At 39.2% G+C, this 23,434-nt stretch overlaps 2 protein-coding genes across 2 annotated transcripts in view; one reads left to right on the forward strand and one right to left on the reverse strand.

Moving 5' to 3' along the window:
• STAB2 (stabilin 2) overlaps positions 1 to 3,336 on the forward strand; it is a gene marked incomplete at its 5' end in the record, with an annotated part of 48,210 nt that extends 44,874 nt beyond the window's left edge. Inside the window, 3 exons of the mRNA XM_008938192.1 lie at positions 1,304 to 1,432; positions 2,532 to 2,651; positions 3,286 to 3,336. Of these exons, the coding sequence (XP_008936440.1) occupies positions 1,304 to 1,432; positions 2,532 to 2,651; positions 3,286 to 3,336 (300 nt within the window). The remainder of the gene's footprint in view (positions 1 to 1,303; positions 1,433 to 2,531; positions 2,652 to 3,285) is intronic.
• Positions 3,337 to 7,537: 4,201 nt separating this feature from the next.
• Positions 7,538 to 22,976, reverse strand: NT5DC3 (5'-nucleotidase domain containing 3). Its single transcript, XM_008938191.1, has 13 exons — positions 22,800 to 22,976; positions 19,149 to 19,223; positions 18,604 to 18,659; positions 15,157 to 15,247; positions 13,283 to 13,420; positions 12,425 to 12,485; positions 12,116 to 12,218; positions 11,873 to 11,974; positions 10,820 to 10,901; positions 10,381 to 10,467; positions 9,311 to 9,451; positions 8,880 to 8,944; positions 7,538 to 7,799 (listed from the first exon to the last, which is right to left on the reverse strand). Exons 1-13 carry the CDS (start codon positions 22,965 to 22,967, stop codon positions 7,538 to 7,540), a joined length of 1,431 nt encoding a protein of 476 aa, XP_008936439.1. The 5' UTR covers positions 22,968 to 22,976.
• Between the last annotated feature and the right edge of the window lie 458 nt (positions 22,977 to 23,434).

Here is a 23,434-nt window from a genome sequence, read left to right on the forward strand (position 1 = left end):
AATAAAATAAAAGCTCCATTTCAAAATGGCACTCATTTTTGTAACTGAGGTTTTATGAAGCTCCATTTCAATTCTTCCCAAAAGATCTTTCAAGCTTCTAAGGAACTGGTGTTTTTTGGTTGGTTGGTTGGTTGGGTTTTTTGTTGGTTTGGTTTTGTTTGGTTTTTTGTTTGGTTTCCCCCCCCCCCCCCTCGCCCCCCCCCCCCCCCCTTAGCTTTGCATTCATTCCTACCCAAAACAACAGACATTGAGAAGTTTTTTGTTTGTTGGTTGGGTTTTTTTGCCTGCATGAATCCTTGCAATGATCCCCGTTATCTAATTCTCTCCCATTAGAAAGGCCAAACCAAACTGTGCATGGCAAAGCAGCACAGTCCAGAAAGGGATGCTGTCCTTTCCCCAGAGGGAGTTTGAGTTAGTAGATGCAGTGCTTCAAGCTGGAATCAAAACAGCACAGGGCCCAGCAGCAGGGAGGCAGAACATTGTTCCACTTATTTCTCACCAGCAAAGTTTACTGCTTTGTATGAAAGGGAAGAAAAATATTTTGCCCACCTGCAGTACAGCTGGGATATCCGTTTCACCCTGCTGCCCAGGTGAGGGGTGTGCAGTAAACCCCTTTTTTTCCCAGTACAAAATGTTTTCCTTAACAAAGTTACCTGTTTAGATGTGCAGAGTTAGTGGCAAAATGACCTGCGGAAGGCAGGCTGGTGGAGCCCAGCCCTGTATGTCCTCTGCACAGGCTGGCCAGTCCCTCTAACCAGCAATGAGATGAGCCTTGGCTCAGATGTGTCTTGTTTTGAGCCCTGGTAAAGAGGGTTCAGGGGATGGGAGGGTTGCTGATAGGTGGTAATAACCAACACCTCCCCAGTGCACAAAGCAATGAGGAATAAACTTCAACTCATGCAGCGCCCTCTAAGGTTGGTAGCACAGGTTTCCAAAGCTGCTTGAGGGAATTTCTACTCCTCTGGCCAGTGAGGTTGCAGCTACATTACAGCTTCTATTGCTACTTTGAAAAACCTGACCAGAAAAGATCACTTAGACATGTTCTGTAACTTCAAAAACATAAAAATGATGAAGCTGTACTATACATTAGGTACAGTACCCCAAAAAAAACTCTTTAAAAAAATATAGCTTGCAATTGCTATCAAAGGCCACACTTAACTGTCTCAGAGGAACAAATACCAGGAAATCCAAGCACAAAAGCAGTTCAGGACCAGGGCATATCTCAAAGGGACACTGTGTGCTCAGGTACTGGAAGGTGACAAGCACTCACCTGTAGCTCAGTCACCCTCTCTCTTGCTTCCAGGCTCCTCTCCACACCGGTACCAGGACAGGAATATTCTTTGGCATCTGCCTGGTTACTGGAATCGTGGCTTTTATCGGATATTCTTACCTCAGGTTCAGGAGGAGGAACACGGGCTTCCAGCACTTCCAGGTAGGTGGCAGACAGGAAGGCGAAGCAGGGGGCAGCACTTCCCCAGACCCACCGCACCACCCAAACCCGGCCTCCAGTTGCTCCTTGAATTCCATTCAGCTAGAAACACTCCCCACCGCTTCCTGCTTGAACTGTTCACACTAACACAGAGAAAGTGGCGCAGGCCCACACACTTGTCTTGGGCACGAGCTTATATTTGCCTCCTGCTCCCCCAGACCTCTCGGTAGGCTCCTGCTCTCACAGGCCCTTCAACACTAAGGACTGGCCAAAAGCTTATTTAACTACAGAGCACCAGTGCAGAAGGCTTTGCCTCCCCAGAAAGCTCACCCTTAGGGAAGGCAGGTAATTACAACCACTGAACGGCCACTTGTTCTCTTCACCTTCCTCCATGGCATTGCTGATGATTTTGCTACTCTGGAGGCTGAAACATTTGATAAGAAAAAGGCTGGACTCAAAAGACAAGCAAATTGAAATGATTGCAGGATGGAAAAGTGCAAATTTTTATACTGATACACTCTCATGCTTGATTTCTCTTAACTAATTTTGCTAGCCTCATTGCAATATTATCATGACGATGCAAAACCAGACAGCAATAGCCAAGCTACTCAGAGATGAGGAATGGCCAAAAAAAAAGTTACAAAATACACACAAATCCATCCAAATAAAAGTTTACCTAGAAGTAACCAGAAATCCCTTCCTATTCTATTCCCTGCATGTAATGTGAGTCATCTTCTAGAAACAAGACTCAGGAGCTATGAGCCAGGGCTCACTTGTCTTTTTATATAGTTGCAACAAGAGCACTCAGGACCAGCCAGGTACCTTTTACCCCAGGCACCACATCAGGGCAACACTGCCTCTCTTGATCTTCACTGCAGCTCAAAAAAAAAGGGAGAGAAAAAAGAAAAAGATACCAGTGTTAAGTGACCTGAGATAATACACGAACTCAGGACACAGTTCATGCCCAGAGACATGGATTTAGATGATAAGGCCAGTTCAGTCACCACACTGCACCAGCTGGTAGTGAAGCTGAAGTGCCCCTCCTGCAGTGTCCCACTGTAGGAGGAGGACAGATTTTAAGGTTTGTGTGATTTTTGTGTAGACAAAAGATGACACTGACGTAACATCCCTGGACAAGTCACAGCCTGCAAATATCACCAACCCTTCATATGAAAGTTCTTCTGCACTGACTCCACCAGAACCTACATATGATCTTTTCTCAGTAAGTGTTAATTTTGTTTTCGTATTGAGACATTACTAAAATAATGGGAAGAGGGAATCACTATGAAAATCTCTACCTGGAAAAAAAAAAATATTAATTTGGGAAAATATCATTCAAGTTCTTGGTTTTCCTTTCTTACCACTGCTAGAAACTCTGCAGCCCCATTTGTAGCAACATTGAGGCTGTGGTCTACAGCTGTGTCTCATGCCTACATCCAAAGACAGCTGAATTAAATTTGACTGCAAGTGCTACTGGATGGCAGGGACATGTCTATACAAACTTAAAAAGCCTTCCAATCCTGTCTTCCCTACTCCTTGCTGAACATGCAGCGAAGTGCCATGCCAGCACTCCAAAGAATCTGAAATGCAACAGGAAGGGGGCTTGGAATCAAGAGAAGGAAAGATTGAGTAAAGCCAGAGTACCTGAATAGCTTCAATAGTCTAATTTAGCAAAACCCTCATGTTCATGCAGAGTCTAAAAATCAACATAAACCTTTTTGCATTCAGTAAAAAGACTTGACTGTTGCAGAAATGTCAGGTATGAACTCTGCCATCCATATGGACATATTTGCCAAAAAGTTACTTTCATTTCTTAATGCAATGTTCAAGCCTGATTTTTTTCCTCTATTTTATAGGATTCAGATGACCAGCAGCTTGTGATGAGTGGTCCTCATGATCAGAATTAAAGACTGAGTCTGTCATTATTCAAGTATAAAATACATTTCTATTCACACTTGCTGTGAAAAGACTGCACCTACACATTTCAGGGAATAAAGTCTCATTACAAATAAAAAGAGTATACCTTTGTTTAAGATGTTGTCTATGGAGTTCACAGAGCTATCAACCTCACAAGTGTTGGCTGTATGTGAGCAGTACCACCTAAGAGCACAACAAATGCAAAATTGTGTCTCAACTAACCTTCCCAGAAACAGGCACCTCTGTGAAAAGTTGACTTCCACTTACTTACTATTTAACTGCTCCTGTTCTTCTCCACAGCCTTTAAAATGGCCCCAGACATACAGGGCTGCTAACTTGGCAAATATCCTCAAATTGCTAGTACTCCAGCTCTATGCTTTCATTTTGGCCCAGTTACAGCTACAACTGGCAAATGTGAAACAGAACATGTTATCTGGGATTTTTCTTGCAAGAATGTCAAGCAGCAGGGAATAGAACTATTCTGTCTGCCCCGTTTGCCACCTCCAGCTTTTCTGTCTTTCCTCAAACTTGATTGTGTTTTGTTTACATTTCACCTCACTGTACAAAGGGAAATAGTAATTGTAGCACCTTTAGCAAGAAACACAGGTGATATGAGAGCATTCAAATAGTGTTCAATTTTTATTTGAACCATTTTTGTGAAAAGTAGACAATGAAGATAAATAGACCCTTGCCATGTCATGTCCACGTTTTTACCTCTGAACAGAAGCTTGTTCACATACTGTATTTTTACCAAGCTTGTTAACACTGCCTTCCAACTGATGCACAGCAATAATAGGTGTGATTTTCGCCATACTATTAAGAAGTAAATAAAATTTCAATTTGGTTTGCTATCAGTTTCTTCCCTTGAAACATCAATACCATAGCAAACTGTTAGAACACTATAGAAACCACAAAATAGCAAGAAAAGGAAGATTTTCTTGCTAGCAGCAGTGGCATTCCCCCAGGATATCCTTCCTGGTGTCCATGACACGTGGGAAATAGGAGAGAAGGTATCACTCCAGCAAGTATTAGTTACCCATGAGAGCAACCCCCAGATGCCTCCCACCAGAACAAGGTATGCAGGCAAATCCGGGGTTGATGAGACAGATATCAAGTACAACCAAGGGAATGTAATGTGGAGATTACCTCAGTCTGTTTCATCCAGGCATACTTCCCCAACTCCTTCCCTTGCCCCCCACACGGCTCTGCTTGTTTTTACCTATAAGATACTAAAGAATTTAGAACACACACACATACACGCTATGGGGTGTTTTCCCCACAGTTTTGCAGTTAATACAACTCATGTTCTTTCCCTCTCCCCAGTCACTCAAAATATTAAGGCTCATAAGGACCAGAAGATAAGAGTCCAAGGATTTATTTTTGTCATAATATTTAAATGTTTTTATCACAAAAGAAGTTCCACAGTTCATTAAACTCTTTTACTTATTCTCCTCCGTGTTTCTGATAGAACAGAATGAAAATTTCTTCTTGCTTCGATGTTCAAATGAATTTTACTCCCAAAATGAATATAAAGAGACACTGCCCTTTAAACATGCTCAAAAATCTCTTTGAAGTCAGTAACTTACTTAAACAAGGTTAAAATAAGTAATGCAGAGAGTGCCAAGGTGAAGTCATTACAAAAATGCAAGACATTTTTAAAAGTTAAAGAAGAGCATATTAGCACTAAAAAATAAATAATAGACTTTAAAATTCTCACTTAAACTCATATCATATATCATTGGTTTGTTTTAAAAGAACATAATCCTCCTGTAACTTTTCATGCAGTGTTGTTTATTTCAAAAAGTCATGCAATATAAACAAGGTTTTACTTCAGCTGGCTGTTGCAACATAGCTTTGTACAGCAGTTTAATTTATAAGTTGAGAGACAGGAAGGAGGAGAGGAGAAAATCATCTTGAAACAAAATGTGTATATGGATGACATCACCCAACCCAATTAAATTGTTCCTGCTTAACACAGGAAAACCAGGCAAACAAACTGACTCCTAGCCAGTTTTAAAAGAATAAACTTCACAGAGCTATAACCAACAAAGTATTATCGGATGCAGTAATGCAGAACTGAATAACACAGCGTTACCATTTGCTGGTAGTAAGATGGACAACGTACAGTGGTTTGGGTTCGTTTCCTTTAAACAGTGCATTGAAATCTTGGAGCATGAGAAATGCTACCCACATGTAACACCAATTTCGGTTCTAGCTGAGCATTAGGATAAAAGAACTGAAGGCAAATTGGGAATATTTCCATCCTCATATTTCATTATCAAGTTATGCTAAATATTTCTCACACAGTCCCACCAAGTCTCGTGATAAAGCCAAACTAACTTCCTGCAAAACTTTATCTTTCTCCTCCAGCAGACCAGCAGGACTGTCAGATTAATTTACCCATTTCAAGTATATTCGTTTGTTTAAATACAGACACTCAGACTTCAGGTGTGTTTCATGTCAAGTTTGAAACAGGAACACAAGAAAACCATGAACACAAAATCTATAACCACACCTGAAGACTTCAGACTGATTTCAAGCACACAGGAAAATTACTTACAAACTTGTGGAGGTTAGGTTAGAGCACGTATTCTATATTTTGCAAACACACTTTTAAAAACATTAAAGATACCGCATATGAAATCCAATATAGGTACTTGCACGTAATACAGACAGGTTAGAAATAAAAGAAATAAAACTTTTGGTCATCAAAAGTTTAGCTGACAATCATGGTAGGAAGCAAAAGATATCCCAAAATGAAGTGAATAATACCAAATGCTATGTATTTTGTTAATTATATGCTTTTAAAAACAGAGCCTTTAACTAAAATTTGAAAAGCATTAAATCATATTATGCCTTCTAAAATGTCTGGGATGGGAAGCACCAGTTAAAAAAAAAAAAAGTTGCATTTGGATGCAGAGAAAGGAAAGCATCCTTGCTGAAAAACATCTACATAGCAGAGCTCTATAAAGTGCCTGTTTGAGGAAACACATCTACAAATGTTTTCCTTGTGCAAAATAGACATTTTTTTTTCTGCTCAGATCTTTGGAATATATATGCTGCCCAGAGTTTGTGCTCATACATTACCTGCAATTTCAGGAATTCAATAAAACTTCTAATCTGCACCACTAACATTTTCTTCACTTGATGCAAGCTGTTGACTAGCCCCAGCTCAGCTTTCAGGGCTCGAGCTAAAAAAGTATTATCGGAAAACTCTGGTTTTCATGTTCTCATTTCTTAATTATTCTTGTAACTCATTTGCCCATTGTGCGTGTTTACTTTTGACCGCAGAAGTCCGTTACTGAAGGCTATATGAAATACATTCTCTCCTAGGGAACAGCAAAACTACACTGCATACAACTGTAAGACACTTAATTTTTAAAAGCAGCATTTAAGATCAACTTAAAGCCTGACAGAGATCTGTCTCCACTTGGAAATGCAAAATGTAAGACCCCTTGAAATGGCTTTATTATTAGAGAGTGGATATTTAAGGTGTTTTGAAACTTAAAAAAGAAAGGTGTCTGAAAGCTAACAAAAGGAAGCTGAAGCAGCCCAAATTACTGTCTTCTTCAGTTTTAGGCTTAGGTCCACCTACAGCCAAGCACAGACATTGGAAGAACAGACACTGCACAGAGAGGAGTAGGAGCCCAGCAGCACAGCAGTGCCTCGCCGACACCTCGGCAGTTACCTTGGGTACAGGTCAGGCTCCAGCCATGGCAGCAAGGAAATTAGAATGCCTACACCACCCTTCACAGTCTCACCATGAACCACCCACTAACCGTGTACTACTGATTCACTAATACTGGCTTGAAGTTTTTCAGTGCCAAGATCCACTACAGGCTCCATCTGGAGCGCTGAATGTGGCCAGAGCAGAAAGTACAAGTATTTCTTTGTAAGCCACGAGGCTGCAGATCAAAATTTCCAATAATCAAACAAAAGCAACCACCCCAGAACACCACCAGTCCTCCTCAAATGTGCTCTCCCTCCCAGTTCATTGCTATTTTGGCAGTCCATCACTTCTTCTGTCTATAAGAGGAGTTTTCACATCTCCAAGCAGGAAAGGAGAAAATGGGTACAATGCTTACGAGAACAAATATGAATTATAGCTAAATTAAAATAACAGATTTAAGTGACTTAAATAAAATACTTTTTTTTCTTGAACGTATATTTGCCCATTTAGCTGCCAAGTGCTTATTTGATCTGAACTGTCTCTTGTAGGAAAGGTATTCTGAATGTACCAGTGCATAGCTGGTCTGACCAGCCAGGAAGTTCATGCTGCAAAGGAGTCCTCCTTGGATAAAACGTGTAATCAGGATCATAGTTCAAGAGACAACTCAGTGATGCCATGTAGATATCCGCAAATCTAGAGAGGCGCCTTAGGAAATAAGTTGGATTCTCATCAGTTCTGAATAAGCTTCCAAACTGTGCATTGAAGAAATTCCTGTTCATCTCCCTGTCCCCCCAAAAAAAAAAGAAAATCAAGAAAATGAAGTGTACTTGCATACATCTCTTTACCCACTAGCATCCAGAACCTGAAGCAAGCAATTCCTATAATCTGTCCCATGCATTATTGTCTTGCCATTGCACCTCAAAAAGCTTAAATGGGCCACAAATTCTTGCACCTCTTGCACATATGTAGCCCAGATCTAGCAATCACAGTAGTGAACAGAAGAGCCTCATACCTCTCCTGCTAAAATCAGCTATAAATTGTTCCTGACTTCAGAAACGTGACATCACACTCTCTAGAAAGGAAAGCTTGAGAAAGAAGACTTTTCCCTTCATCTAAATCCTAATGACATCCACTTGTCCGAAAGATAAAAGACTTTTTCAAAAGTGAAAAGATTTTGCTAGATGTACATAAAAAGCTTAAACACATCTTGAAATTAACTTCTGTTATTACTCACTGTCAAATACCAAGTATCATTCCCATTTCATTTACTTCCATATCTGGGGAAGGCTGCTGGTGGTACAGCTGCTGGCCTTACCAACTGTGCACTTCACATACCCTGCATTTAGTGATAGCTCCTTCGTGATAGTAGATTTTTAGCAGTATTAGCCCTACTACCTATCTGTGTGATGAGTCCACTGCTGAGTCAGTTTCTGCATATTTTAAAATGGTTTGTACATAATCTGAAGAAATCATCTAAAAAAATTGATTAAGTCACTTAAGTCTTGATACAGAAACACATTTTTAGATCATGCAGAAGCTGTGTAATCAATAGCAACAGTGACAGCTGAAAATAGAGGGACAAGAGAACTGAGATAAGAAGCAGACATACTTGATACGATGTTACCCTTTCATCTAACATCCGTTCCAAAGAAGGGGAACTAAGAAAAGGGGTTCATATGAATGAAGGGTCAGGAGGTGTCAGGCAGAATATTGTTTTACACAGCTAATTTTAGAAGATCTGTAACTACCAGGGAACAGAAATCAGGAACGGAGAGAAGTTCTGAAAAAAACTGTGGAAGACATCACATATAATACTTGGCTACCATGAAGCATATAGCAAACTCTTCATCTCCTGTGTCTTACCTCATTACTTTCCTTTCCTTCTTCCATTCTTCTAAAATCATTTGTGAATCAGGATCACGGTGAACCTGGAATGTAAAGAATGGATAACAGGTAATCTAAGGATGCCCTTGCAAATAAGCCTTTCCATTAATAAACCCCTATCAGCCAACAGGACAAGAGTAATGCTTCAAAGTATACAGAACTTATCCACATACATTTTAAACAACCAAAACCAGGAATCGATCAAGGCTGGATTCCAGCGGAGGAAGGGGACAAGATTTTAAGAAAAATCTCAGGAATTTGCCACACAAAAAACTGCATTTATTTATCTACAGTCAAATTGGTGAACTTTAATGAGACAGAAAGCACTTGCAATGTCAATGTCCAGCATTTAGAAACTTGTCTGGATCCCTTCTGCTGTACAGAGCCGATTACACACACACAGAACAAACCTGCATATGCTCCAGTAATCCTGTCAAGGTTTGCAGCCAGGTCATGGTTTGAATGTACTTCTCTGTGTTCATGATTTTAATCTCTGATCGCAGCTCTGGAATAATTGCACCAGTGCGCCAGCCATGCTTCAGGGTCAAATCCTATTCACCAAGAATTACAAAATACAAGTATTAGTCTTAAGAACAACTACTTAAAAGAACTGAACTATTTGACCACTGTTTACACCAAAGAGGAACTAATTTAATTGCTTCTTATGTATGAAGCAGAAATACTGAACAGAGGACTTAACTGTGCCACTACGCAACAGAATTTCAGAGTAAGCTTCAAAGCCCCCATTTCTAAAGAGTGATAAAGAACACATAAGCACTTGCAATTAAGCACCAATTCATTAGGTTTAAAACAAGCAGCAGGAAATTCCTCTTGTAGGCGAGAGAGACCTCTGCTGCTATCACAAGTATCTGGAAGAAACCATGTGTTGGATTTGTGGTGTTTACCCATACATTCAGCTGACAAAAAGGTCCTGTAGGGACCCCAGCTAATCAAGCTCTTCCTGACAAGCACAGGATGAGGTAGCTGCTGCCTGTGCTCTCTCATCTATTCTGCCAGAGAAGAGCAGAATGGCACCCTCCTTCCTTTGGTTCCCAGTCTTCTGAAGCACCAAAATTACTTTTCTTTTTAAAAGCAGATTGGGGCAAAAATGTTTGCACCCCTGCATTCAGTTCTTATTACACTTGGTAATAAAGGTCATCAAAATCAGCCACATCCTGTATGTCTGGATATCTGTGTTTACTCTGTTACAACTGACACAATCAGCGTCTGGATCAAGAATACAAGCTCACACAGCACAGTTTGTAAACAAGCTAAGTCAGGTGGAAAATATGGCTGGCTTTTTACAGCATCAGTTTTCAGCACTGCAAGAAAAGCAATATGGCTTCACTACCAACTCAAGATTTGTTGTATTTAGAAACCTCAAATGAAAGTGTGTTATACTGAATAACTACAGAGGAAGAGAGGAGGACTAACAAAAAGCCTTGTCTTTTTTCTTATTTTGTAAAAGTAAATTACTTACTGCCAAGTCACTGTAAATGTGATCGCCGAAGTAGAGAACCTTGGAGCCCCTCCATCCAGTAAGCTTCAGAAATTCATACAAGTTGCCCTGGGGAAAAACAACACATCCATTGTAGTGGCCAGCAGCCTGCACCTTCACAGGCATGAGAAAGGAATTTAGTGCACCCTTAAAAATATTTTCATATCAAGTATAGTGTCCTCAGTTTACAGGTCATGAATCCCAAACAGGTGATTTACAGGTGATTTCAGTAATGCTACCACTTCAAGAGGCTAGTTAACTGCAGACATTCAAAACCAACAATGAACTTGCACTGTTTCAATCACTAAAATAACTCTTAAAGAACATAGCTACTTTTTAGAATCATTTATGATATCTACAGAAGCATGGGATTTTAGGAAATAGGTATTCAATTTGAACTGAAAGTTTATGGAAAGCATACCTGTTTGTAAATCTGACCTTTCTGCAGCTTGTGGATTTTGTCCCATAGCAATACTCCCCTTTCATTCACCTTCCGAAACGGTCTAGAATAGAATTATATACAATTGCTACATTGCTGTAGAAATTCTTTCACTTTTTAGAAGGAGATTTACGTTTTAATATCAAAAGGATTCATCTTCCAAAAGGAAAACATGCTCTCTAACATCTGTACCTTTTGTAATAGACAGAAAAAGCAAACCTCCACAACTTCTGCTTTAGCCAGTGAAATGCAATGTATCTATCCAGTACCCCTATAACATTTATAACAGACTTTGAGGACAACTGAGAATTACGTCAGGGATTCCAGACAAAGAAACAGTGTGAACTGTCTGCTATTAAGGATAGAACACAGAAAAAGTGAAGATGCGTAAAAATCTTGCCAAATATCTCATTTTGTACAACTGAAAAACTAAAGAAGATGAGGGCATTGGACTGAGGACAAGATATACAGCAAAGTTTTTTAAAATTAAATGGAAAAAAAAGGGGAAAAGTCCCTATCTCCCTCTATCTCACTTTCAAATCATACGTACATGTAAAGGAATAGGTCTTTTTCAAGCGTAAATGTCATGCATATGCATTACAAATGTGCTTAACTGAACAACTAATCCAAATACTGCAGTCTGTCAGGCAGTCTTCCCTTTAAATACATGTGACTAAACCAGAAGCAACGAAAAAGACATTTCCAGATAAGGGGCTGATACTGAAAGGCACCAAAATTTCTCACGTATATTAGAAAAGGAACACACTTGAATTTACAAGCTAAGATGTTAAAAACAACCTCTGTGACCTTAACTCAATCCAGCAGACTTGTAATAGCTACTGGAACTTTCTTTGGTAAGAAATGATAAATATACAGACTTCAGAATTGGATGTTGTTGCATTCTGTAATGACCTTAAAAAAGATTTCAAATACCATTTAATTTTACATTGCATCCCAATTAAAGTACTTCATAACACACTCTATAGCCCCATATGAAAAAAAAAGCTGCTTGAATCATTCTTACTAAACACCCACCTTCGCTTATCATTGAAAAAGTTTGGCTTATCAGCCTGTACAATGACCACATCAAAGAGATCCCTCCAGTCTTTGCCAACTATGAACTTCATGCCTTTGTCCCTAAAAAGGACAGAGGGATATTAACAGCGAAGCAGAACACAAGTGCAGTTATCTAGGCAACATAAAGAATGACATTCAAGAACTTCATCTTCCCCATCCTTTAAAAATACATAGTTGAATAACAAACAAGTGTTCACTTACACAAAGCTGCTGGGACTATTTGTGATGAGAAACATCTTCTTGCCATGATCAGCCAGCTTTGCCAACACCGCACGAGTTTGTTCGGCATAGCAGATGTATTTCTCTGTGAGAATTGGGGAAAATACAATATTAACTGAAAAAGTTTTTAATGAGAATTTTCTCTGGATTCAACCAAGGGTTCAGAACATGAGGTTATACTTACTTAGGAAGGGCACCTCAGACAGGTAGAAATAACTTTTTCAAGCTTTAAAATTTGGAACTTGTAAAAAAAGAACACACAGTTTGACAGATGATCCCATTAGTACTTACCAATATCTGCTTCAATTGCTCTGTACATTATTCCTTTGATGTGGACATCCCTGATTGAATCCTGTCGGGAAAGCAAAAGCGCACCAAAGAACTGAGAAATCTTTTCAAGTATAAAAACTGTGCTCATTGCATAGCAGTAGTAATTTTTTTTTTTTAGAACAATTCCTTTCTTTGAAGTACACTTTCAACTTTACAGATGGGATGTTCATTTTATATATATGTCTATATGTCACCACTACACAGAGTAAGCCTGTCCTCCAAGAAATGAACTTCATACTTTAAGGAGGTACAAAACTGTATAGCACAAGGGTTGTTTTACATAACGACCGTAAAAGGGTGAAGTGGGGTAAAAACTCTCTGCAAAAGCAGTCATCACAGGTTTCCAATGACCTTTGGAGCAGAACACATTCCTTTCCTCTTGGGGGAAAAAAAAAGTTTTAAGTCAGACATTTTAGATTATGATCACTCACAAATACCATGGTTATTTAAAAGAAGAAATTTATGAGCAGATGAAAGAAGCTAAATGCTTAAGCAAAGTACTCATAAGGCGCTCTGAAGGCATTTTGGCAGCTCCCCTGAGCCAGCTTTGTACCAGACAGCTTTGTTTAGGACAGTGTTAGTGCCATTTTAGTAGTTACATGGGATATGTCCTAAAAATTCTCAAAAAGTGCCACTATAAGGCTTCCAAATGTTGGTAATATTGAGCAGGACAGAAGTTCGTAGAAATACTTCAGCAGAAGACAGAAGAACTAGCCTTCTGACTCTTACGTAACCACAGGCAGACAGGAAAATTATTCTGGAAGTCAAAAGTTTCCTAAAACGCATGTAGAGGTTTCCCTAAATCTTCCAAGCTATTACCTTGACATCTTTGTACAGATGAACAGGCTCATAGTCTATGTTGTTTTTCAGAAAATATTCATTCACACAAGAAAGGAGTGTCATTTCTGGCAAGGAAAATATATCCATGAATTGCTTCATTGTATTTCCTTGTGAGCTCTAGAGGGATGGAAAGGGAAAAAAAAAAAAAAAGCTCAGGCATTTCTCAGATTAGAACACTTTCATCCATTCCATATAAACACCTCAGCCCAGTTGCAGTCATTCAGTTTTTGCCATTACTGTTCACATTGCTTTAGATTCTTTTTGAACTAACAGACCCTAATAAAATCACTCCAACAGAAGTGCTGGCTTTATTTTAAGAATTAATCGTGACTCATTACTCTTAAGAGCACTATTTTAATTAACAAACTTGTAAAAAACAGACCTCAGCTAAAATAAACGTCATGAGAAGAACTTAGAGGTCTTCGCTGAAAGTCTGCACTTCTATAAATAAGAGGCACCAGGTATAGGGGTTGGGGGTGTTTGTTATTTTTGGGGTCATTTAGGGTTTTGGTGGTTGTTGTTTTGTTTAGGGTTTTATGTTTGTTTTTTTAATAAGTGGAATACTAATTAGGACTGCAAAACATTTTACCTCCTTGAAAAGAGATAATGAAAAGCCATAAGAATCTACAATAACATTTAGTAACAATGTTAAGAGGACAATGTTAAGGTGAAGAGCTTTCTAGTCTGCAAAAGCTGTAACTATAGTTTAGTTTCACAAAAGTAGAGAATCTCATTATACAAGAGCAAATAAAATCAAATAATTCTCAAGAAGAAAGCTAAAGCAACCAGCTCAGGACAGCACGCTGGTCAAGATCACAGCAGCACAGAACGGTTGAGGTTGGAAGGGGCCTCTGAAGGTCATCTTGTCCAACCCACCTACTCAAGCAGGACCACCTAAAGCCAATTGCCCAGGACCTTGTCCAGACAGCTGCTGAATCTTCAAGGATGGACACTCCACAACCTTCCTGGGCAACCAACCTCTGCCAGTGCTCAGTCACCCTCAAGGTACAGGAGGCATTTCAAAGTGTTCAGAAAAAAAACCCTGGGTTTCACTTTGTGCCCACAGCCTCTTGTCCTGTCACTATCCTTTCCAAGATCAAAGGAAGCACACACCTGCAGAGACCAAGGAATCCCAGAGGGAATGCCAGAGCAATACTTGGAACTGCTGCACAGACCAGATTTGGGAATTCTAAGTTCAGCTTCTTAAAATAAGAACAGGTGTGAGAACAACAAAATGCTCCACACCATAAAGAAGGGCCTTTTATGTCAACATGGAATTAACATCCACAAGTAAAAGAGTAAAATAAACTTCATTTTTATTGAAAAGACAGCACTGTTCTTTGTTTGGGAAACAGGAAGGAACCTAGCAGAAAGAAGATCAACCTTCCCTAAACTTAAAATATTTGTCTTTTATCATTCATCTTCTAATGTCACTCTGCCAGCGTGTACGGAAGAGATGTCTCCATAAATTTCCTTGTTGCTGTATCAGCTAAGCCATTAGACCACCAGGAAGAAGTACCTAGCCAGGGTAAGGCACCAGATGCGGTTCATTTCCCAGCCTTTATCAGATTTCCTGTGCACCAGTGAGCAAGTCACTTGATTTTACTATGTTCCACTTCTTTGCCTGTATGACTGTGTAAGGGAACAGCGCAAGAAGCTGCTACAGCAAGCAAAGTAAGAAAAGATATTTGTAACTTCAGAGGGTAAACTCTACAACCAGCACTGTAAGTCAATCAAGTATTGAGAAAATATAACTGCTAGTAAGAAGGACAAAATGCAAACAGCACCATCCCCACACAGAAAAAAAATAATTAAAAAAAAAATCCATTTTAAGGAGCAGTTTTTGGTGTTACCTTTCCATAAAAGTCACTCATTTGTTCTAAAGGGACATGGGAACCATCATACATTGCAATGACTTCTTCATCTGGGACAACACTGAGGCCTCTGGAAAACAACATTAGCTTTAGTTCAAAAGTCAAAACAAAATTTTCAGGTACTCATCAAATGAAAGTCTGACAGATTAATATTTAGATCTGGAGCTTAGTAAAATATTAATAATGTCATAGGAACACTTTAGCCTTTAAGTTAAACAGCATTGTTCCTTACAGAACAAGTAACATTTTAACAGGCTAATGCACACAGAGCACATTCCAATTTTAAGTCCTTATTACAGGAATAGAGCTAATTAGTCTCCACTGAAATTATGCCTCAAGGGTTTATAAAAGAAATAGTCGGAGGTTCCAGTTTCTTGACATAAAGTAATTCCTCACTCTGTCTTTCTTTCATACAACACTGATGATGTGATAGTGTTCAAACCAGATTATTCTGCAGCATGACCTTGAAGATTCAAGAGAAAGAAAAAAAACAACCTTTAACTAAATAAGAACTTCTTTTAAAATATATCAACAGTTCCATTTCCCAAAATTTAAGATTAAAGGACTGTTGTCAAGTCATTAAAATATAAAAATATAACAACAAATGGAGAGGAAAGTAACATCATCTCTCCTTAGAGTTTCTTTATCAGCTATTAAGACATTAAAGGCATGGTTTAGATTTGAATGTTTACAGCATTGTAAAGGATCTAAACAACCACAGGCATGCAAACATCCTCACCAGAGGACACAGAAGTGTTAAGGTTTTGCTCTAGACTGAAAAACACAAATGAAAACCAGATCACAGAATCACAGAATGTTTTGGGTTGGAAGGGATCTTCAAAGGTCTGTAATGAGCAGGGACATCTTCAACTAGATCAGGTTGCTCAGAGCCCTGTCCAGCCTGACCTTGAATGTTTCCAGGGATGGGGCACATACCAGCTCTCTAGGCAACCTGCACCAGTGTTTCACCACCCTCATTGTAAAAAATTTCTTCCTTCTATCTAAATTCTATCTAAATCTACCCCTTTTTAGTTTAAAACCATTACCCCTTGTCCTGTCAAAACAGACCCTGCTAAAAAGTCTGTCCCCATCTCTCTTTATAGAGGCCCCCTTTATGTATTGAAGGGCCACAGAAAGGTCTCACATAGCCTTCTCTTCTCCAGGCTGAACAAACCCAACACTCTCAGTATTTCTTCATAGGAGGGGTGCTCCCATAGGATAGGGCAACAGACATACATGAAATCCAGAGAGGAGAGATGACTGTGCAGGCAAAGCTGTAGATTAGTTTCACCAGAAGACTCAGTTTTGCCCTAGTTCACAGCTCAGCCGTGTAACAGCAGTTTATTTTATTCTGCTGACACCACCGACAGAGGGCACTGAAAGCAGCACAGTTCACCTACAGCAGTGCTCCCACCACTGCTCTCAGATGGGACATTGTTAGAAAGTAACCAGGACTGCTTACACCTCCCAGTGCAAATGAGGCTGTATGCTTGGGCAAGGCATGCTACCTTCAGCTCTGTGATTGACCTACACACATACAGAACCTATAGAAGGTCAACACTGAGAGCTACAGATACACACCAACTGACAGCAAAGCTCAGCGTTGGTAGAGAAGAGAAAGGTAATCTTATTTTATCAAAATCAAGAGGAAGTATTGAGTGAAATGGTGGCTTTCACTCTCACACTCACAAGTATCAAGATGTGCGACCTAACACTCTGCCCAGAATTACTTTGGGTGATGCAAAGAACAAGGGACACCATCTCTTCAACAAATTTCAACACCTCTCTAGTTTTGTTGACCAGTCATCATGTTCTGTTTATATATCTTCTGCCTCTTCACTCTGTCCCACTCCTAGTTGTAAGGCAACACTGCCAACGGATTCACCACCCATTTGTCAATACACAGCTCCAGTTATACCATTGTTCTTCCTCACATCATCTCTCAAAGCCTTCAGTCCCTTTTTTGCCCTCTCCCTCCCCATACAGGTGTTTGGAGAAACAGCATGCAGGTGTGATGGTATCCTAATGACCAACTGACCCAGGCACCACCAACACGTGACATCTTTTTGTCCCTTCTATCAACATTTCTTCTAGTGCTCTCACACATACAAGTTTCCATTCATATCAATCCTAACACTTCTACTGTATGCTTCTACAGATAAATGTAGCTTTGATTACTTCACCTAGCAAACCAACATTTTTCACAGAGAAAAACATAAAAGTGTGACAGCCTTTTTAAAATAATCTTCCCATTAGCAATCTTCACATGGAGTTTTCTGGTTCCCTCCTAGCCCTGCGTAAGAGATTCCTTTGAAAACCACAGGAATATGTTTTGTCAGTTGACACATACAATAATTATTCTACATTAGCATGTATAAAACACACAAGTAAATGGTATAAAGTTTCACTCCGATGTTATGTACAGAACACATTGGTTTTGCAGCTTTAGATAGCTACTGTGTTGACAGTATGAGCTTAATGCTGGACCATGCCACCTCATTTCCTCTTCCATTTTCCTTCCCTTCCTCTGCCCTCTCCCAAAGGGCATCTCAGACTAATTCATAAAAGAACAGATCAATGACTGCAGCTGAATCACCTACATATCTGCTGAACTGGCAGACAAAAAGTAGTAATGAGGACATCATCATGTACAGTTCCCCCACAGTAAATCACTTGAAGGCTGCATTATCTTTTGGCCCCAAAAGAAAACTTTTTGTTCGACAACATTAAGATAGGCGCTGAGGTTTCTTGTTTAATTAAAAAGTGGGTACCAAGTGTGGTGTTCCTGTCAGTCAAATGCGTACTGCTTCATTACAGCAAGCTGAGACATACTAACAACCCTCCTGTCAAAGATCTGTGTCATGTAACAAAGCACAGCACAGAGATTGCCAGCTTTACCTCAACTCCGTAAGCCCAGAAAGTGTCAGGCTGTGTGGACACAAAGCAATTGTGCTCCATTCTGCAAGTATGACTTTGTTGATGTATCCACACTTAAAAGCTCCAAGCAAACACAGCAAGACCTCTCAAGTGCCTCTACAACCACAAAGTCACTAACAGGCACTCTGTGATAATTATTTACATGGAAAGCAGGAGCAGAGAAGTCATCAGCATATTTTTAGATGTCTTTCAGCACAATTTAACAGCTGGAAACAAAGCAAGTCCGCACTATGTGACCAACCAGCTTGCCAACTTCCCCAGATCTGAACTGGGAATCAGCTGGGCTGTATCCATCAGTAAACGTGTGTGCGTGGTCTCTGTGTACACACAGTGGTGCAAAGAAACCCCCTACCAGTAAGACTGCAATGCTCATTCACCTCCATGCTTGTCAAGGCACTGCTCTTGATATGAATTTAAGACGTACAAGAATGAATGCAACTCAAAAAATAAGAGTATACATTATAATAAATAGGAAATAATTTTACCCACCTATAAACTGTTCCCAGCTGAATATAATGAAAAGCATCAATCTTCATTAATAATGCCTTGCAGGGGAAAAAAATATATCAGTTTTTAATCACATCAACTATTTGATATGAAGTTATAAAGATCAAAGCAATTTTATCTATAACCTTTCTGTCTCAAGAATGCCTGAGCACCTCTGCTTCAACTGCCTTCATAGCTCCTAAAATTTGTCAATGGCTTCTATCTAGGGCTTGCCATATCACCAAGGAAACATTGTCCAGTGACCTGAGCTAAGTCATAAAGACATATCTTTTCCTACTAGCAAATGCATGCTTAGGATTATTCTGTTGCACTCTAAACTGTCTTTCCCCAACCACTATGAGAACAAAACAGCCAAAACATTTTCTACTTGGGATCAATTTTAAAAATAATAAAATCAAGGTGGCTATGAAAGAGAAAAATATCAAACTAAATCCTTACACATCAATTCAGAATGAAAAGTTGGAAGTAATTTTCTTTGGCTAGGTTCTCAGCACTACACAATTCATTACAAAGTTATTTATACATACCCGGTGCACATCGTAATGAAGTCCTCTGATTGCAAAATTTGGATCGTAATCATATTTTCTTATTTCTGCAGGATACTAAGAAAAGAGAGCAATTACTTGGTTTTAAATTCATAACAAAAACAAGCAAAAAAAATTTGTTTCTGCAGAGCTTAAGCTTTCATCAGAGGGCTTCTCACTTTCAATAGTCACTAAGAAGCTTTTTGATAGGTTGGTTAGATCTGCAGGAACATATGTACGGTGCAAGACAAGTCAAACACTCTGTCAAAATCCAAAGCCATTGTTTTAAACCTAAGTCAAGCATGGTACCTAAAGGTGGACATCCAGGTTACTCTGTTCTGATCACCTTTGCACATTATCGTTTTGTTCATAAAGTCATTTTAATACATGCACCTTTGAAAACAAACTAAATTTTATTAGCTTCCTAAAGTTTCACAGCTGTGTTACCTTGCATTGTGAAGTCTCCCCATTAAACAGATTATAGGAATGCAGTTTCCAACTCAACTTTCTAGCTAGAAACTCAAGAACATGCCCTAATTTACAGCAATACCTAAACATTACTGCTCACTTCTATTGAAACAAGAAGTAATACATCAACATTAATATTAACAGGGGGGAAAAAAAAAAAAAACAAACACTTTGGCATTTTCAATAAATAAAAGCACAGATATCTGTTTGGACTGCCTTGCTGTGGATCACACTCTTGATCTTAGATTGTTGAGTTTGAAATGTAGGCCCCAGAGGTGTTTAAGTTGAACTGCAAACAAACACAGATGGAGAGGAAGGAAGAAGAGACTTCACAACAGCTCATGTTCCCTGCAGAAGCCAGGCTCCCCTAACAGGCACCTTCCCCAAGGTACAAGGCTGTGACAAAGATCAGATCCTGAAAGCAAGTGGGGCATTAAATGCCGTCATGGTGAGTCACTTCATATCACCACAATGACCCAACTTTACTGACCCTGGGCAGAATTTGTAACACGTTGTTGTTTAGAAACACGTGTGAATTCGATGTCTATGTCACCTACTCTTTCCTCAGGTTCTTCGTAGATACCACAGGTAACTCCCACCACCTATTAGAGAGTTTCTAACATCTTTCAGTACAAGCCCATTTTCAGTCAATCACAATTTTGTCCTGCTTTAAGCACAGGTTAGCCACAAAACAATTATATGTTACAAGTGTGCCTTGGGCTAAGGATTTTGTTCATTTGTTTTTAAAAGGTAAAATGCTACACAGTCATTTCTGACAAGGCCTGAGGAAACTATCATTTCTTTGATTAACCAACTGAAAGGCAATCCTTCATTTCCTTCCCACAGGCTACAGCAGTCACAGAACTTGACAAATGCATATGAGGCACATTCCCGACCTTTTCTACAACAGTCTCCGTATATATAAGGCTAGTTTACAAGACTTTGGGGAAAGAAAAAAAAAAAAAGATTAAAGCTTCGTGTTGAAGTGGTATATCTACCTTTATAAAAAATAAATAAATCACAATTTCCACAATTTCTCCACAAAGTTTTTACCTATGCTGAAGACAACTTGCTCTACAACTACTGAAGACTCTGACTGTACAGAAGCACAGACATCTACAGTTAAAGACAACAGTACTTTCACCTAAATTCTAAATTATCACATCCCTACCCCTTCCAGAAAACACGGGAGAGGTCACTGATCTGAATGAAGAACACCATTAAAGGCTTACAGACAGGCTGGGAAGATGGCTAGATTTGGCCAGGGAACACGAAGCAGAAGAGGCAAGGGAAAATAGCAGGGGAGGATATAGACTGTGATCAATTAAAAAAACCACAATATACTGCATGTGCCCCAAAGCATTCTGACTTCTTCAAAATTTCTGCATACTTGACTTTACTACTGTAATTTATTCTACTAGAAGGCTGTCTTTTGGATGCATGCCAGTACATATAAGAAAATGACTGAGCCTACCTTGGCGCACAACCCAAAGCTTCCTTACAAGCCAAACAAACAAAAGATAAAAACTGCACTGTTTACTTACCCCACTCTTGGTAGGGATACATATATCTGGACTGAAACAGCAGCCCAAATAAGGTGGCACAAGGCCCATACATTAGGAAAGAAAAACTTAAGAGTTTACATTCAACACCTGCTGCCACCTCCAAGATTAGCATTAAATTGACGTTTATTCTCTTGGACACACTTCAAAATTCCTTGCTTCCTGCATTGCATTTTACAATTTCTGATTAATTACCTTACATTGCCATGACCAAAATTGGCCATCTTTTAGGTTGACTGTGACAGTCATAATGGACAATAATATCTTGAAGTTTTTTCTAACGTTAAAGGCAAGAAAAACGTTAACAGTGTTAAACATTAAGCAACTACAGAGACAGCATATTAATGTCATCTGTCAATAAATTCCAACAGGAGATTATAAGATGTCTCAAAAAGTACTTGCACTTTTTACCAGAACTCAAGAGATTTTAATCGAGACAAACTGGAAAGTTATTACTACCTGAATTCATTCAAATAGTAAAGACAGAGCATCGTTTGAATTTCTGTCTACAAGAATTAATCTTGACTCTTACAGTAACTTTTTTTTTTCCCCTCAAGAACCACATAGCTTTAATAAAGTGTATTTGTACATCCTACAGAAATTGCTACCAAGATATGCCAAAATCTTAAGAGGATCAAATTGTGTATGCTTGCAGCACCCATGAAGTTTTGTTCGTTCTTCCAGGGTTATTTATAGATGTTTATACATAGCTCCTAACCTTTAGCTTCAAATACGAAAGTAGAATAACACTACCCAATTCAGATTTAGGTTGTATAAAGTAAACAAACAGTTTTATTAGTTAAGTTACTCTGTGGACTTTTTGTCTTTTATTTTCAAGTAAATCCTATAGTTCAGTAAGCTTCGCCTCTTGCAGTTCATCTTTTCTTCCAACTTTTCCCCTGCAGCACCGTCAGTTTCCCAAGTCGCCCATCTCTGGGCTGGTTCTTCACACACAGAAACTTCTCCCATCCTCAAACTCTGGAGCAACCAACTCCAAGCTGCTTCAATGGCAGCTGGTCACCAACGCAAACACGCTGCTTGGTGAGGCAACAGGGCAGTGCTCCCTTCTTAGAGAACTATTGAGCTGAACACTTATTTAGGTCCCCCTTGTATTCATCCTCCAATTACAGCGTCACTGCACATGCTGCCCCTTCAGCTCATGCAACTGCAATGCCAGGCACACACAGACCACCTCACCAGCACACAGTGCAACCAAAGGACACCTAAGAAGTCAGCTAAAAAAAAAAATAAAATTTCATATGGAAATTAATCACTGTACTCACAGCAATACATAAAACAGAGCAACAGTAACTTCTAACCATCTTATTTATTAGGGTGACTCCAATAACTGACAATCAGGAGAAAAAAAAAAATTACACACCACCACTACCAAATTAAGAAGTAAACCAAATAAAACTATTCCTTAACATACATCAGACTGTGCTCTGCTCAAAGTTGAAGCTGAAAATAATCCAGGACTTATGTGCTTCATATGTCACTGCTGTACAGAATGTGTTATAAGAAAGCCAAGGTAGGACTGAGGCATGAAAAGACGAGTTACGCTCCTCTCAGAAATTATTATACTCTTTATTCATAACCTTGTCATTCCATTAATTTTACTTACCCGATGTTCATTAATAAGAAGATCTCGAGCAGCATTGAAGATCAGTGTGTGTAAATGTTTAGAATAAAAGACCAATGTATAGTCATAATCGAACCCATAAATTTCAATATCTGACAGGCTCATTTCGTTGTTTGAGAAAATAGCATCTGGGTTCAGCATGTTACTCATAATTGAAGGAACCAACTCTGGAACAGGGGAGAGAGGAAGGAGGGGAAAAAAAAAGTTATATCAGCCCTGTAGTTTTAGTTAAACTCATAGAAATCCAATTAGCAATTTCTAAATACGGACAAATGAGGATGGAAACTATCAAACTAATTCACGCTAACCAGCTAATCTTTAACAATATGATGCTATTGAAAACACTGTCCCTAATTCGTCTTGGTGACCCACAATTTTTATTTGAGATACAGTTTCCTCTCTACAGTTCAAGCAGGAGAGAAGATGTATTTTAGCATCTTACTCATATATATTCAGTCTGGGGGTCTCTGATAATTTTTTGCTAATTCTGTTAAGGCATTAATTACTGCTTTAGATTTTTAACTTTGGAGTAGGACAGTGTTATTATTTTTTATTATTATTATTAATCATAGAAGCTTTGTCTTTTCCTCCCTTTATTTGCTGCAGCTTCTGCTCCA

The sequence above is a fragment of the Merops nubicus genome, unplaced genomic scaffold, assembly GCF_000691845.1.
Source record: "Merops nubicus isolate BGI_N331 unplaced genomic scaffold, ASM69184v1 scaffold2534, whole genome shotgun sequence".
Classification (NCBI taxonomy): Eukaryota; Metazoa; Chordata; class Aves; order Coraciiformes; family Meropidae; genus Merops; species Merops nubicus.